The sequence below is a fragment of the Ictalurus punctatus genome, chromosome 2 (assembly GCF_001660625.3).
Source record: "Ictalurus punctatus breed USDA103 chromosome 2, Coco_2.0, whole genome shotgun sequence".
NCBI lineage: Eukaryota > Metazoa > Chordata > Actinopteri > Siluriformes > Ictaluridae > Ictalurus > Ictalurus punctatus.
The window spans coordinates 8,014,189-8,031,786 of record NC_030417.2 but is presented as its reverse complement, the minus strand read 5'-3'; the positions used below and the strand labels follow the sequence as shown (position 1 = coordinate 8,031,786).

General features: G+C 37.9%; 1 protein-coding gene across 1 annotated transcript in view; it reads right to left on the bottom strand.

Moving 5' to 3' along the window:
• Positions 1–17,598, bottom strand: part of trap1 (TNF receptor-associated protein 1) — a 41,349-nt gene that overhangs the window by 23,030 nt on the left and 721 nt on the right. Inside the window, exon 2 of the mRNA XM_017452710.2 lies at positions 15,757–15,918. Within this exon, the coding sequence (XP_017308199.1) occupies positions 15,757–15,918 (162 nt within the window). The remainder of the gene's footprint in view (positions 1–15,756; positions 15,919–17,598) is intronic.

Here is a 17,598-nt window from a genome sequence, read left to right as displayed (position 1 = left end):
TGACAATTTTCGTAATTTTGCCTCAGTACACCACCACAGTCGATCTGAAATGAAGCAATTAAGATGTGATTGAAGTATCAGCTTTAATTCAAGGGGTTTAATAAAAATATTGCATTAACAATTTCGGAATTACGGCCATTTATTTATTTATTTATTTATTTAACAGAGTCCTTCCATTTTCCACAGGCTCAAAAGTAATTGGACAAACTAGCAATCATAAATATTAGGATTATTTTTAATACTTGCATGCAAATCCTTTCAAGTCAATGACTGCCTGAAGTCTAGAACCCATGGACTCAAATGCTGAGTTTCCTCACTTGAGGTGCTATGCCAGTCCTTCAGCTTTGTCTTCAGTAAGTAATAAGCATGCTCAATTGGTTTGAGGTCATCGTACATTTAAGAGCATTTAATTTTCTTTGCCTTACGAGGCTCTTGGGTTGCTTCACGGTATGTCTTGGGTCATTATCAATCTGTACTGTGAAATGCCGTCCTATCAGTTTTGCAATATTTGACTGAATCGGAGCAGAAATTATAGCTATATACACTTCAGAAATCATCCTGCTATTTCTATTAGCAATCACATCATCAATAAACACCAGTGAGCCATTTACATTTGCAGCAATACATGCACATGCCACAGCACTGCCTACATATGTTCGACAGATGATGTGGCAGCATTTCCCATTAACTACCTAAGTGGTGGGACCCACCACAGGTTCATAATATACCGAAAGTACTTTTTACACTTTGCATAATTACATAAAAGAATTCAATTTTGCACCATTGCTTTAGCAAAGCATCTCTAACTCCAAGTCAGTCAGACCCTTAAGAAAAAAAAATTCTGGGGGAAACATTGCAGCCACAGTAGAAACTGGCACGCACATACAGTCGTGAAAAAATAAGTACACCCCATGGAAAGAGGTTTTTTTTTTTTTTTTTTTAAACATATTTGGACAACAAACATTTGATCCTCTTTGAAACAGTGCCTACTAATAAAGCTAATACACTATTGATTGGTGGACTCCAATCAAGTTGTAGAGACATCTCAAGGATGAACAGTGGAAACAGGATGCACCTGAGCTCAATTTTGAATGTCATGACAAAGGCTGTGAATACTTATGCACATGTGCTTTTTTTATTTTTAATAAATTTGCAAAGATTTCAAACAAACTTCTTTCACGTTGTCATTATGGGGTATTGTTTGTAGAATTTTGAGGAAAATAATGAATTTAATCCATTTTGGAATAAGGCTGTAACATCACAGTGAAGCGCTGTGAATACTTTCCGGACGCACTGTACGTTTTCCACAGAAGGATATCACGTCTGTTGAATAAAGGATTGAAAAAGCTCATTTTCCTTGTTGTTTTGTTCAAGTAAATCAACTTTTTTAATAGGCACAGTTTCAAAAATGAACAAATGTTTGCTGTCTGAATATGTCAAAAAAGCCAACAATTTCTATGGGGTGTACTATTTTATTTTTTCCCCTCACATGACTGTATATACACAGCAGTTTATAATAACTACCCTATGGCTGGATACATTACAGACTTGCTGTGAATTCTGCACAGTTCGAAAAGTTCGAGCATATTGTATCATGGGCTGTTTCAGTGTTATTTATATAAAGTTCACAAATGTGGGCCAAAATTCTGTACATTTTAAAGTTAAAGTTATATGCATCAAGCTGGTGCACTCAGAGCAAAATTAAGAGGCTAGAAGTATAAAGAACTTTGTGCTCTTGTAAACAATTTTGTGCTCTGGTAGTAATTTAATCATAAACACAGGTTGTACAGTGCTATGAAAAAAATGATTTCTTCTGTTTTTGTGTACATTTCATACTAAATTATTTCAGAAATTTAAACAAAATCCAAGATAAAACAAAGGCAACTAGATCCTCCAAGCTATCCAATATTATTTGGGCATGTGTTGAAATGTATTTGCCCCCGTATTTACGAATTCCACAAATCTATGAAACAGCATTCATAATGTGATTCAGCTGGACTAAATGCAACCATGCCGAAAGGCCGAAAAACCGGCTTTCCCGTCTTTGACCTATTCTTGTAAGGACGATATACCTGCTTGGTCATCCACGCCAAATCCCCGTAAAGCCGATATAGCGGCTTTACAGTGTAAACGTTATCCCCGTAAGGCCAGTATACCGGCATTACTCTGCTATGATTCCTTGCTTATTTAATTATTATTTTTTGACCCGGAAGGTTGATGACGTCATGACGTCATTACAATGATGATCATCCAAGCGTGAATATTGGTGTAATAGTAGAATTTAACTAAAAATGCCAAAGCAAAAAGCTAATCGTGTTCCAGCTAAAGTTACACCTACAGTGAACACAGGTACATCTAAAACAGTGGAAAAAAGAAAACATACACAGTTACACAGGCGAGAGCGAGGATTCTAGAAAGTTCAGACGATGTTGAAACCGAAACCAAAACTGATAGTGATGCAAACTCTTCATGATTCAGACCCTGATCTGTCTTCATCTTCAGCATCAACCAGTGCGACTGACACTGCAGGGGTTTGGAGTCATAACGTGACAATTTCTGTGCATTCGTGAAAACACTACCTGTTGGTCTGATTATCACCAGAAAGTTGACTTTTGGCGCTAAAATGCATTTATTCAAATGCATTGACCAAGCTGATGCTCGTATGGTACTTCTAAATGAGTATTTATTGCTCAAATAAAAAAAAAAAAAAAAGTTTGTTTAGACAGGATAACTGTTAGACAACTATTTAATATGAGATATACACAAAAAAAGAAGAAATCAAGATGGGGAAATACTTTTTCATAGCACGGTATATATAAGAATGGTGAACAAAAAGAGACATCCACAAAGCATGGTAAACAAGACAGAGTTTAACGTGGTTCATAAATGGTCAAAATACAAATTCCAAAGCATACCACATCATCTGTCAAACAGGTAGAGGGAGTGTTATGGCATGGGTATGGCTGCCAATGGAACTGGATCACTGGTGTTTATTGATTTGACTGCTGACAGAAGTAGCAGGATGAATTCTGAAGTGTATAGAGTGATACTTTCTGCTCAGACTCTGCCAAATGCTGTAAAACTGATGATAGTGCTTCACAGTACAGATGGATAATGACTCAAACCATATTGTGAAAGCAACAGAAGGGCTTCTTTAGGCAAAGGAATGAAATGTTCTTAAATGTGACCTCAACTCTGACTCACTGACCTCAACTCAACTGAGTATGTGTTTCACTTACTAAAGACAAAACTGAAAGCAGAAAAACCCACAATCAAGCAGCAACTGAAGGTAGCTGTAGTAAGGGTCTGGCAAAAGGGACCCTGCAAAAAATGGCAGAAATTCCAAACTGGTTACTGCAATTTTTTTGTTTAACCCCTTGAATTAAAGCTGAATCACATCTTGATTGCTACATTTCAAGTCATTGTGGTCGTGTACAGAGGGAAAATGACATTTGTAATTTGAAAATTACTGTCCAAATACTTACAGACCTGGCTGTATCCAATTTTATATATTAATTTATCTTTTTGTCAGAAGTAGTCATTATTCTACAACAGGATCAAATGTTTTGATAGCCTAGAATCCCCAAATGTACCTAATGCTAATCACCTAAGCTGAATATAACACACTTACCTTTATAATTACCTGTTGGAAATTTCCTATTGTAAATACACTAGGGGTAAGTGATATTGGCAAAAAAGTGTAAATATTTTCTGGGACTTTGTTCATAATGATAGACAATATTTTGCATCCTTCAAAAATGGGTGTGTGTTATGTCTTCCCATCTGTTGCTTTTCTTAAGCACTTTTTAGCATAATGTATAGTGCCTAAGCACTTTTTAGCATAATGTTTTCTGCTAAAGTTAATGAGTATGTTTTTGTGCTGAGACCTTGGCTAATTTGTGTGTGTCGTGGATAGTTGACTCCTGAAGCATTTCATATTCTTCATATTCTGTGTGGCTGTTAGTTCGCCGATGGTGAAACAAGTTAGTTGTCAAGCTGTCTTTAACAGCGACCGATTTATGACAGTTTACAGATTGCAATAACATTTCCCATGTCTTACAAGTTATGACTCTGTCATATCAAAATAGCAATAACAGTTACCCTATTTGCTATTTCACTTCCTCAGGGTCATATACGGAGCTAGTTATAGGAATAGTTAATTACCACAAAAGTAATGTGTCTTTGACATATCACCTTGAAGCAAAACACCCTACCAAAACTCTCTATGAGGCCTCGACAACCTATATTACAGAAGTGTAGTACTTGTGGGCGAATAAAGAAACCTGTGAGAAGGTAACTAATGCTTTGGCTAATTGGATAGTTAAAAATACTACATTTTTAGTTGTTAATTTTCATTTAAATTAGTGCATATAAGAAATTATTGCCTTCTAAGCTAGTTTTAATGGCTTGATAGTTTTGAAATTTAACTGGCACTTTAACATACGGGCCTGGGTTTTGTTATAATTTCGGTTAGTGCATATAATATGCCTTTCAAGCCGTCAATTTTGAGGGCCTTGATGGTTTTATTGGAAATCTGTTGTTCCCAGGAGAGAATATGTCTTCCAACTTTAAAAGGATGCTAATACACAATATTTAAATTTAAATAAACTTCCTTTGCATTGCATCTACATTGATTCTGTGCTTTTACATTTAAATATACATTACTAAAAGCTTCAGTCTTAAGAAGAAAAAAGATTAATTACAGCTAGTCATTTTTTTTAATCTATTGACATCCCTAATAATTATACATAATTGAAAATCTCTTATCACAGTATCTTACTTTGAGCTTAAATTTGACATACACCGTCTCACTTTTCTCTCACTTTTAGTGTAATTTACAATTTCAGTATTAATTGTATTTTGGATGGTCTACAAATAAAACAAGTCATCACATAAAAATAAAACATTCATAACTGTTCTGAATTATTTGTGTTTAATTTCTTTATGCAAAATATAGTTGTTCATAAGCTGATTCACAATCATAACATACTATGACCATTTACGTAGGTTCAATACAGTTAGCTACTTTTTGTTAGTAACTTGTGTAGTCAACTACTTTTTTTTTTTATTTAAAGGCAGCTTGACAGTAGCTTAACTACTTCAAACTATGAGTAGCTTGTAAAGCTACAGTTTCAAAGTAAATTTCCAAACACTGGTGGACACCTAGCTATAACACAAGTAATTGACATGAAAAGTTGAAAGATCTGATATGCTTTAGTGTGGAGAGATAAAGAGGGCTAAATTTGCTACAAAGCATGAAATTATTATTTATTTAACAATTGTCAGCAGGACATAAAATGGGTAAATCTGCAGCTGTAGACCTTTTTAAATTTTTTTTATTGAAGTTAAAAACATCTTATACTAGTCAATAATCCCTCATCAATTTACTGCATCTAGCATGAATAGTTCTAAAGTAACGACTAATGGAACATTCTAAAATTTTTTGAAGCCTTTGTTATTTAAACTAAAATTAATACCAGGCCCCCATCTTAAAGCCTCTACATCTCAGAAACTAATGCAGTCCATGTGTTGAACAATAGCGTCTTATAGCGTTTAAAACAGTGTTAGTATGAATAGAGACTTTAATACACTGAAAAAGACACCATTAGCATAAAGTTGAGGAATGTGTAAAGGACATTAGGCATTGAATGCTTATTAACATCATTTTACTTAACTTGGACAAGACAGAAGTACTTGTACTAGGACCACGTGTAACTACAAGTAAGCTTTCTGATTACATACTTACTCTGGATGGTCATGTGCAGCAGTAAAAGACCTTGGTGTGATATTGACCCTACTCTTTCATTTGACGCTAATGTAGATAATATTACTAGGATAGCCTTCTTTCATCTAAAAATAAATATGTCACTACATGATGCAGAAATATTAGTTCATGCTTTCGTCACCTCTAGGCTAGATTATTGTAATGCTTTACTGTCTGGGTGATCCAGTAGGAGCAGAAACAAGCTCCAGTTAGTTCTGAATGCAGCTGCAAGAGTCCTTACTAGAACCAGAAAATATGACCACATCACCCCTATCTTAAACATACTGCATTGACTCTCAACGAGATTTCACATTGATTATAAAATACTACTACTAACCTATAAAGCACTAAACGGTCTCGCGCCACAGTACCTAAGTGAACTTTTGGTCTTCTGTGATTCGCTACACCTACTTAGATCAAAAGGTGCAGGCTATTTGTTGGTACCTTGAATAGTGAAACTACAGCAGGGGGAAGAGCTTTCTCTTACAAAGCCCCATGGAACAGCCTTCCAATTAGTGTTCGGGACTCAGACACAGTCTCTGTGTTTAAGTCCAGGCTGAAAACATATTTGTTTACTCAAGCTTACCACGAACAGACTCTCTCTTACACAAAAGTACACAGTCTTATTCATCACGGGATAGTAAGCATCCCTAATGATCTCTCCCTCTCTTTTCCTCCCGCTCCCCTTCTGTTGAGCCACACATGATCTTATGGAGATGCCAGTGATCCTGACCCTTTCTGCACTCCAGACCTGCCTGATCCATCCTGATGCCCTACCTCTGCATGGAGCTCTCATCAACTGGAGGCTACAGCCTGGAGATTGCTTAGGATGGTACCGCTTGAAGAACCATGAAATGGTTTTGGACCTCAATTCCACATGGACATTCTCGCTGTGGTTGCTGGGACTATGGCATTTATGTTTCTGTAAAGCTGCTTTGAGACAATATCCATTGTAAAGCACTATACAACTAAAATTGAATAGCATTACATAAATATATATAAATAAAATTGGTTTCACTTTGCCCATGTTTTACATTTTTTCTACATTCTTTTGAATGTCCCTGGAATAAAATAAAATATTGATGCCACAAGTAAACCTTCTGCCATCATTTACAAATTTGAATGGCCATGTAATACGAAGCATGTGAAACATGAAATTAAAAATGATCTTATATGGCCATGGGCATTGTTTCGACTCAGGACAGCTGTCATTTACTGATATTGTCAAGCAACTGTTTGATGCTGTACACAACAGCACTTCGCCTTCACGCATTCGCTGAGTGTAGGTTAATGGTTAAGAGGCAGGAATTTGGCCAATAGTTGCTGCAAGCCTTTTATAATCGACCATAGAGCTGTAACAACTAATCAATAAAATCGATAATAATCGATTATGAAAATCGTTGTCAACGAATCTCATTATTGATTAGTTGGTCTAACGTGTGGCACGGGTTGCGTTTACTCACCACGTTACTTCTGTTCTGAAAGTTGCGTCCCAAATGACGTACCATACACTTATACTGTGCACTGTGTACTCTACTGTCTAGTGTATGAACTTAAGAAAGGTAATATCATCTCAAATTTATCACTATAGTTTTGTTTTTTTACCAACTGGAAGTATAAGCCGCTTCCTAGTCGATGGCGTATGCCGTCATACGCACGTAATGTGACGTTGCTAGCTTTAGCCTAATACCCAGAGCCACGACAATGACTTTCTTCAGTGTACTGTTTATGTCAACGTTACCTTTTATTCCCAACATGACCTCAGTCACCATCAGACGGAGGCGAAATAGTCATGTGACTGAGGAAGAAAGTCCACTAAGGCAGGGTAGCATTTTATATTAAACATCTCGGAGATAAAACAGTGCTGCACGAGCACAAAGTTATGTTTATATCCAAACATGCTCCACTGTGTGCAAGGGGTTGGGTAAACTGGCGCAAATTGCTTAAAGGTTTAGTTTAATTTAAGTTTATTGTCATTATATGTTGTATTTGCACACTTGCAGTGAAACTTCTGTCGTTTATTATAACGGAAGTGATGTAATAGTAACGAGGCCGCGTTTCCCCGCACACGCAGGTGATACACAGTGGGAGCGTGAGTAAGATCTGTAATGTCTAATTAAAACATGATGATCAAAAGTAAACAAGTAAAATAATATTGCTAAAGGCAGCGAGTAACAGAAACCACAAGGTGCAGTGAAAGTGAGTTTTTATTATTAATTTAGGACTGTAGTTTAATTCAGTGCTTTTTGTACATCCATAAAAATAATGCATGAATATTTTTATTTTATATATAAATTTAATTAACTTTAGTTTTTTTTTTTTTTTTTTTACACACATTATAAACTAATATATATATATATATATATATACACATATACACACACACATACATATACTCACACACACACACACACTTACAGTGAGGGAAAGAAGTATTTGATCCCCTGCTGATTTTGTACGTTTGCCCACTGACAAAGAAATGATCAGTCTATAATTTTAATGGTAGATTTATTTGAACAGTGAGACACAGAATAACAACAAGAAAATCCAGAAAAACGTATGTCAAAAATGTTATCAATTGATTTGCATTTTAATGAGGGAAATTAGTATTTGACCCCCTCTCAATCAGAAAGATTTCTGGCTCCCAGGTGTCTTTTATACAGGTAACGAGCTGAGATTAGGAGCACACTTATAAAGGGAGTGCTCCTAATCTCAGCTTGTTACCTGTATAAAAGACACCTGTCCACAGAAGCAATCAATCAATCAGATTCCAAACTCTCCACCATGGCCAAGACCAAAGAGCTCTCCAAGGATGTCAGGGACAAGATTGTAGACCTACACAAGTCTGGAATGGGTTACAAGACCATTGCCAAGCAGCTTGGTGAGAAGGTGTCAACAGTTGGTGCGATTATTCGCAAATGGAAGAAACACAAAAGAACTGTCAATCTCCCTCGGCCTTGGGCTCCATGCAAGATCTCACCTCGTGGAGTTGCAATGATCATGAGAATAGTGAGGAATCAGCCCAGAACTACACGGGAGGATCTTGTCAATGATCTCAAGGCAGCTGGGACCATAGTCACCAAGAAAACAATTGGTAACACACTACGCCGTGAAGGACTGAAATCCTGCAGCGCCCGCAAGGTCCCCCTGCTCAAGAAAGCACATATACATGCCCGTCTGACGTTTGCCAATGAACAACTGAATGATTCAGAGGAGAACTGGGTGAAAGTGTTATGGTCAGATCAGACCAAAATGCAGCTCTTTGGCATCAACTCAACTCGCCGTGTTTGGAGGAAGAGGAATGCTGGAAGAGGAACACCATCCCCACCGTCAAACATGGAGGTGGAAACATTATGCTATGGGGGTGTTTTTCTGCTAAGGGGACAGGACAACTTCACCACATCAAAGGGACGATGGACGGGGCCATGTACCATCAAATCTTGGGTGCGAACCTCTTTCCCTCAGCCAGGGCATTTAAAATGGGTCGTGGATGGGTATTCCAGCATGACAATGACCCAAAACACACGGCCAAGGCAACAAAGGAGTGGCTCAAGAAGAAGTACATTAAGGTCCTGGAGTGGCCTAGCCAGTCTCCAGACGTTAATCCCATACAAAATCTGTGGAGGGAGCTGAAGGTTCGAGTTGCCAAACGTCAGCCTCGAAACCTTAATGACTTGGAGAAGATCTGCAAAGAGGAGTGGGACAAAATCCCTCCTGAGATGTGTGCAAACCTGGTGGCCAACTACAAGAAACGTCTGACCTCTGTGATTGTCAACAAGGGTTTTGCCACCAAGTGCTAAGTCATGTTTTGCAGAGGGGTCAAATACTTATTTCCCTCATTAAAATGCAAATCAATTTCTAACATTTTTGACATGCATTTTTCTGGATTTTTTTTGTTGTTATTCTGTCTCTCACTGTTCACATAAATCTACCATTAAAATTATAGACTGATCATTTCTTTGTCAGTAGGCAAACGTACAAAATCAGCAGGGGATCAAATACTTTTTTCCCTCCTATCTGTATGTATATGTGTGTGTGTGTGTGTGTGTGTATATATATATATATACACACACACACACACACACACACATACATACACACACACACACATAATTATAAATAGCATTTATGCATTATCTTTTATGGATGCACAAAAAACACCAAATTTATCTACAGTCCTAAATTAAGAAAACTAAAACTTTACACAACTTTAAACAAAACAGAAAAAAACCCAACACACACACACACCATATATTCTGGTGTGTGTGTGTGTGTGTGTGTGTGTGTGTGTGTGTGTGTGTGTGTGTGTGTGTGTGTGTGTGTGTATATATATTGGGTTCTTTTCTATTTTGGACAAACAGTTGTGTAAAGTTTTAGTCTGAAGTTTATATTTGTAACACTCAGTTTATTTTAAACAAACAAACAAAAAAAATGGTACTGAAAGTTTGCCCCCACCGGATTAATCGAAAAAAAAAAAAATCGGCCAACTAAATGATTATGAAAATAAACGTTAGTTGCAGCCCTAATTGGTGTGCGAGAAGGCGGGAATTAGAGAGGGGTTAAAGCAATGCAAATATGCGCACACATGATGTAGTATTAGACCATAAGCACATCGTAAAGAAACTAAAGACAAATCCCGGACACTTTCTCAATTTTACAAATCCCAGCCGGACAATTTTTTTTAAGGCCCGAAAAAGATGACACGTCCAGGAAAAAAAGAGGACGTATGGTCACCCAAATAAAAGCATTTCAGAGAACAATTTGTGTATGTTTCTACCAAATTAACTTTGCGGAAAATATATTTGCACATGCACCAGAAGGTTGCTCATGTGAGCCATGACTGCCAAGAGAGAACCAGAACTATAATCAAGCAGCTGCCAATATTGTGTTATGTCAAAAGATTAATTTTTTTGGTTTTAAATTAAAAAAATTGTAATCCTGATAGTATTCCCATTGTTTACAAAATGTACCTGTAATCTGATTACTTTTACTTTTTTGAAGTAACTAAGTTTTTTTGTATCCTGACTACGTAATGCCATTACATTTATTCCGTTACTCCCCAATCCTACCAAACACAGTTTGTCAACAGGTGAAACATTCACTACGTTTACATGGACAGCAGTAATCTAATTATTGACCTTTGAATAAGACAATATTGTGATTAAGGTGTTTGCATGAGTCGCTTTTAGAATACTCCTTTCATGCACCCATTTTACATGTTATAGAACATAGTTTGATTAACAGCACACGTCATTACGTCACCGCGCCATGCCGTCTGACGTTCCTTCAGAATTTCACATATCAACATACAGCTCGTCTTTGTTATGGTACCGTATACAGTTTTGCGTGTTTTAATTTTTAAAAAAATTTACGAACGCTTCAAGTGCAGTTAATTATTTGTCATACGTACGTGCGACTGCTTGAAACCGTGGGCTGCGTCCCAAATCGCGTACTTACCTACTATATAGTTGCTGAGATTAGGCCTGGACAATAATTCAATATCAATATATATCGCGATATAAATTTTTTCAATAACGGTGATATGATTTTTAAACACATTTCCGATATTTCGACATACATTAAAACATTAGTCACTGACTGACGTTCGTGGCGCAGGCGTCAGTTCGTTGTATTCAAGCCGAGCAGAAAGAGCAGAACACAACTGGCTACGTGCGTGATGACGTACACCACAGGCATGCAGCCAGTGCTCGGCAGTGTTAGGCTAAGCTCCAACGCGGCAAGTTTTAGCTACAAAATGAGTACCCCTGACCGCAATACAAATGCGACTGAGCGAGCTTCCACAAGTGAAGAGAAAGCAGACGAAATAGTTGATAGAGGAAAGACTAATTCAGTGGTATGGAAGTGGTTTGGCTATCTAAGCTCTGACAAATTTCAGGTTTCAGTGCACTGCAAAATGTGCCGGAGAGTGGTGCCGACTAGCAGCGGGACTACATCAAATCTGTTCCACCATCTGAAGCAGTTCCACCCAATAGAATATTCTGAGTCAGAAGATGAGGCATCATAAAGGTTTAAGCCAACCTGTCTCTGAAACATCACCGCCACCCCCATCCCAATCACCAACTGTGTCAAAAGAGACACCTATGTAGCAAACACGGATCACTGCATTCATGCCTTATGACAAGCAGTCTAAACGATATAAAGACATTACTAAGGCTGTCACAAACTTTTTGGTTAAGGACATGATGCCGTTTAGTACGGGAGAAAATGTGGGCTTCAGGAAAATTATTTCAGTCATCGACCCCAGATACGAGCTCCCTGGCCGGAAATATTTCTCCCGCACAGCTATACCTACACTTTACAGTGAAGTTAGGGAAAGGGTGGAGGAGCAACTGATGTCAGTGTCATATTTTGCGACCACAGCTGACCTGTGGTCAAGCTGAACCTCAGAACCATACTTGAGCCTGAAAGTCCACTTTATTGACCAAGACTGGAAGCTTGTCAGCTTATGCCTCCAGACGGTTTACTTTCCCGAGGATCACACGGTCGAAGCAATTGCAGCCGGACTTATGGTTCCGCTCGCCTCCTGGGGACTCAGCGAGGACCGCCAGGTCTGCATCACCACAGATAGCGGGGCCAATATCATCAAAGCCGCTGAGTTGAACACATGGACAAGGCTACAATGCTTCGGGCACCGACTGAATTCTGCTATTGGTAAGTTATACACAGTTAATATACATTTGAGTAATATGTTGTTATTTTGCTTAAGGTATGAGGATATATAGGCGATATGCTTAACACAAAATAGGCCTAACCTAAACATAGCTTATCAGTGCTTGTATGTTTTTGATAGTTATTTTTATATTCTTTATAATTGTTTATATTCACACAATGTTATGCTTGCTATGTGGTTGTTGCATGCCATGTCATAAGAATTTAATTGAGCATGTGTTATAATGTGCATTTGATTTGATAAATAAAACACTTGACCTGAGGTGCTCTGTGTTGTGTAAGCTATGACTATGGATACCAAACCCAAACACTAGATATTACTTAGTAGGCTTATAATTTTGATTAGGTGATTTCATTCCCCCAATTTAAGTGACTGAATAGGCTATTCATTTATTCTGTAGTCAAGACATAGATATTTGTATGGATTTATACATACAGCAGTTCTCTCAATTAAATTCAGTGTTTTACTGGCATGGAAACAGATGTTTACTTTGCCAAATCAGGTTTGCAATAAAAACAACAAAATGTACATAAGCAAAGAATTGTGATTTTGATGTAAGAATAATATAAATAAATATAATTTTGTAGTTAAACTACAAATGAGAACTATATATTGCAATATTTTTTTCTCTCTCTGTCTACAAAGAAAGTTCACCAAGACACGCTTGTCTTGGTGAACTTTCTTTGTAGACAGAGAGAGAAAAAAATAAAAAGTGGACAGAGTAGTTGGTGTCTGTAAAAAGGTGGTGGCTGCCTACTCCTGGAAGAAGAAACGGGACCTTGCAGCTGCTCTGGAGGAGTACCACTTGCCAAAGCACAAGCTCATCAGTGAAACCCCAACAAGATGGGCCTCCCGTCAACAAATGGTGAAGTGGGTTCTGGAGCAGAAAAGGGCCATCACAGAGGTCCTCTCAAAAGAAAAGAAGACCAGGTCGCTGGTTCCTACTTGGCAAGATGTGGACGTTTTAGAGTCTATAGATGCAGCTCTAAGCCCGCTCCTCGAATTCAGAGATGCCTTGTCCGGTGAGTCCTATGTCAGTGCATCATTCCTAAAACCAGTGATGCATCTTTTCAACACCTCCATCTTGAAGGAAGCAGAGGATGACATAGACCTCACCAGGACCATAAAGACAACAGTGATGGGAAACCTGAATGAAAAGAATGATGACCCAGCCATGGATGATCTACTTGACATGATATGCCTCATTGACCCAAGATTCAAGCTTAAATACACTCTGGAGGAGAAGAGAGAATACATCAAAGAGAAAGCTGTGTTGGAGATGCTGAAGGGAGAGAGAGCTGTTGTGGTAAGGGAAGGAGTCGTCCAGAGAAGAAACCATGGGAGATGCTTCTGCAGCAGTGACACCAGAGCAAAGCAGTCTCTGGCTAGCTTTTTTTCCCAAACAGGTCCACCACTACCAACACAGGAGGCTTGAGTGTACAGTAGGCAGTTGAGAGGGAGCTCAGCAACTACCTTCTGTCTCCAGATGCTGACAATGACTCAAATCCTCTGGACTGGTGGAAAGTCTCTCATAAGAACTAAGCCAAGAGTAGCCAAGAGCCAGAGTAAGCCAAGTGGCAAAACATTACTTGTGTATTCAAGCCACAAGCTCCCCCTCTGAGAGGGTTTTTAGTACAGGTGGCAACATTGTCACATGTAAAAGGGCATCTTTGAAGACAGATAATGAAGACCAGCTTGTATTTCTTGCTAGAAACCTCTAGAGCCTGTCATAGGGTGTCATCAACCCCCAACAATGTCCCTGCCCCAGCAACATGTGTTCTTGTTATTGCTCACACTTTTTCTGTTTTCTTCAGCAACTCTGAGCATTTTTCTTAATTTTTTTAATCCTGGCTGAAGCACTTTTATTTCAATCTATAAGAATAAAATAGTAATAAGTTAAAGATATTAATATTGACAAAGGTGAGAGTTTTGTTTATTTGACAGTGATTTCACATTTCTTTGTTTGTATGAAGGTTAAATTCAAAATAATTGTTTTATTTCTAAATTATTATATTGTTTTATTGGAGGAGGTTTCATAGACTTGGCAAATTCATTTTACAGAAGTCTGTTGTGGGTGTCCTTGGCAGTTTTTCTGAGGATTTATATTTTTCATATCGATATCGGAGTTATACTGTATCGACCGAAATTAAGAAATATATTGTGATATACATTTTGGCCATATTGTCCAGCCCTAGCTGAGACACATGTATTTTGTCTACTACAAGCCTATAGTAGGCAAATATGCGGTTTAGGATGCAGCCGTACTCTCTTGTTTGCCGTAAAATGGTTGAGCACTGCCGTGTGTGATCGTGTACTGTTGCAAAATGCGATGAAAACTCTCACACGTCGTTAATAATGTGATCAAGGTGTTTACATGTTTGTAATACACGTCGATAATGCGACTAAAACAGGAGTACTAAACATGTCTTAATTCGATCTGTGTTTACTTCGAGTATGACCTTAATCAGATTAAGGTAATTAAAAATTGTTGTTTACATGGTAGTTTCTTATACAGAGTATTGTCTTAATCGGTGTAATATTGGATTATTGTTGTCCATGTAAACACACTGATTACGTTTATATGGACAACGATAATCCAACATTAACCCGATTAAGACAATACTATGATTAAGAAACTACCATGTAAACAGCAATTTACATAATAGCAATTTAATCACGTTATTAACGTCGTGTGAGAGTTTTCATTGCATTTGCGGCAGGATACGTACACATACGGCAGTGCACGTACACATATGGCAGTGCTCAACCATTTTATGGCAAAGAAGAGCGCACGGCTGCATCCCAAAATGCAGTTTTGGACGCAGCCCACAGCTATAAACAGATGTCTATTACCACGTATAGCATGACAAATAATTAACTGCACTTGAAGCGTTTGTGAATTTTTCTTATAAAAACACCCGAAACCATATACGGTACCATAAAAAAGACTGTTCTGGAGGAACGTCGGACGATGCGGCACAGTGACGTAATGACGTGCTGTTAATCGAACTATGTTCTATAACATGCAAAACGGGTACATGAAAGGAGTATTCTAAAAGCGACTCATGTAAACACCTTAATCACAATATTGTCTTACTCAGAGTAAGGTCAATAATTAGATTACTGCTAACCATGTAAACGTAGTCAATTATTACGGAGCAACGTATTTTTCTTCAGGCTACACATGGCAACAAAACTAAACCCGCTGTTGCACTCTCCTTCTCAGGGAATTGCCACATTTCAACAGCTGTAATTAACAACTAAATAAAAATATTAATACAAGAAGTGAATCAGCTGTTACCTTGAACGTTCTCTGTGTCATTAATAATGTTGTGGAGAATCTCCTCTTCAGCAGTTTCTGCTTGAGTGCTATAGGAACGGCAGGTTAACTTCACACCAAAATGGCTTGGGCTCCAGTGTCTAAGTTTAGTGCCATACTGTTTTGTCCTTGTACTTGCATTGACTAGAAAAGAAAATTCAACAGGTTGTCACACTATGGTGCACAGTATGTTTTATATTTATATAAATCTTACATAGATTAATCATCACTTATTCCAGTATAATGTTAATCGAATATCGATCACAATTACGATTTTGACTGCCCACAATTACATGAACATGATCGACTGCGATACTGACGTTTAATTTCATCCTCCGCTGATAGAAAACACCATTGCAGATCAAATCAAGTGCTTCCTATACTTACAGCGAATCACCATAGAGGGGCGCAGGGATGATGTCATTTTCTAGTGCCAAAACATGGAAACAGAGTTAGCATTTTAGCGCTCGATCTGCCAGTTTCGCTGCAAGCTCCAGCTCTTTGCCCGAGGGGAAATCATGACACCGGCATGTTGCTAAATGGCACTATATTAAACGTCATCACGCCAAACAGGAAAACGCTTTGCAGATAAATTCAGGGCTCTACAGTGCGACCATTTCACTCGCATTTGCAACTGAAAAGTACTTTGCGCGACTGTGAATAAATATTTATTCGCACCGGTGCTAGTGACCTGTTCGGAGCTGTAAATTACAATCGAAATTAAAACTAAAATTCCAAAATGCGTCTATGCCGCGCAACAGTTACTTTCACACTGCTTTTCATCACCTCAATCAATCGAACAAGTGTGTAAATACTGCCGAGAAGCCATTATGATAAAGAGTAACACTGTACATGATCTGCTTCTCTCAACTTTCCGATCTTACAAACCGCCATCTTTTATTGATCACACAAAATGACCTGAACCTGCTACTGTGACCTGCTCGTGTAGACATAGCATTGGGCGGAGTAAATTAATAATAATGCTAATGCTACAAGGTGGGTTTAATTCAAACTTCTTTATTAAATAATTCTTCACCAATCATAATCAAGAGTAAGACCTGTTCAGTCTGTAAACATACAGTACACTGCCACTCTCCTTCTACACCAACTCACAGAGCATTTACTTCATTTAAACTCACGGTTGCCAGATATCACTAGAAAAGTCAACTCCAGTTTCCATGTTTTCATTTAATCCCCCAAAAGCACTTTGCATCTGACAGGTAAATTAACTCACCCAAGCACATCCTATATGAGATTATTCAGATATATATACACAATATACACAGAGCAGTTCGAGAACTGACTCTAACCCAGAACCATGACAGTGGAAATAATAGTGTAACTTTAAAAATATTGTAAGAGGAGCAGACTTCAAAGACTGAACATTGATGTTTATTGTATTTATTTACAAGGTGGAACAGGTTAAAAGTTGTTTTTTTTTTTTTTCATACAGCCTGTAAAATTTACTGAAAATATTACATTTAGTTTATCAGAAGGTTAAATTAATGTGTCATGGCTCACACTATGTTACCAAATTCTGTCATAATTGACAAGCTCAAGTTTTCTCATGCCCTTTTTGTAATAATCCAAAAGTCTTTTCACATAGATTTTTCCTATTGGGTTTTTGTCACGGGAACTGGTGTGATGGTAACTTCCAGGTTTCGGTGCAAATGACATCATCCCTGCACCTCTCTATTGGGTGATTTGTCTGCGTCTCTCCTCCTGTAAACACTGTTATTGCCTTTTCTGCATTCACCTGAACTGTTTTCATTTAGTTGCATATTGTTATATTTGATGCATATTTTCAGTTGGTTGATGGCACTT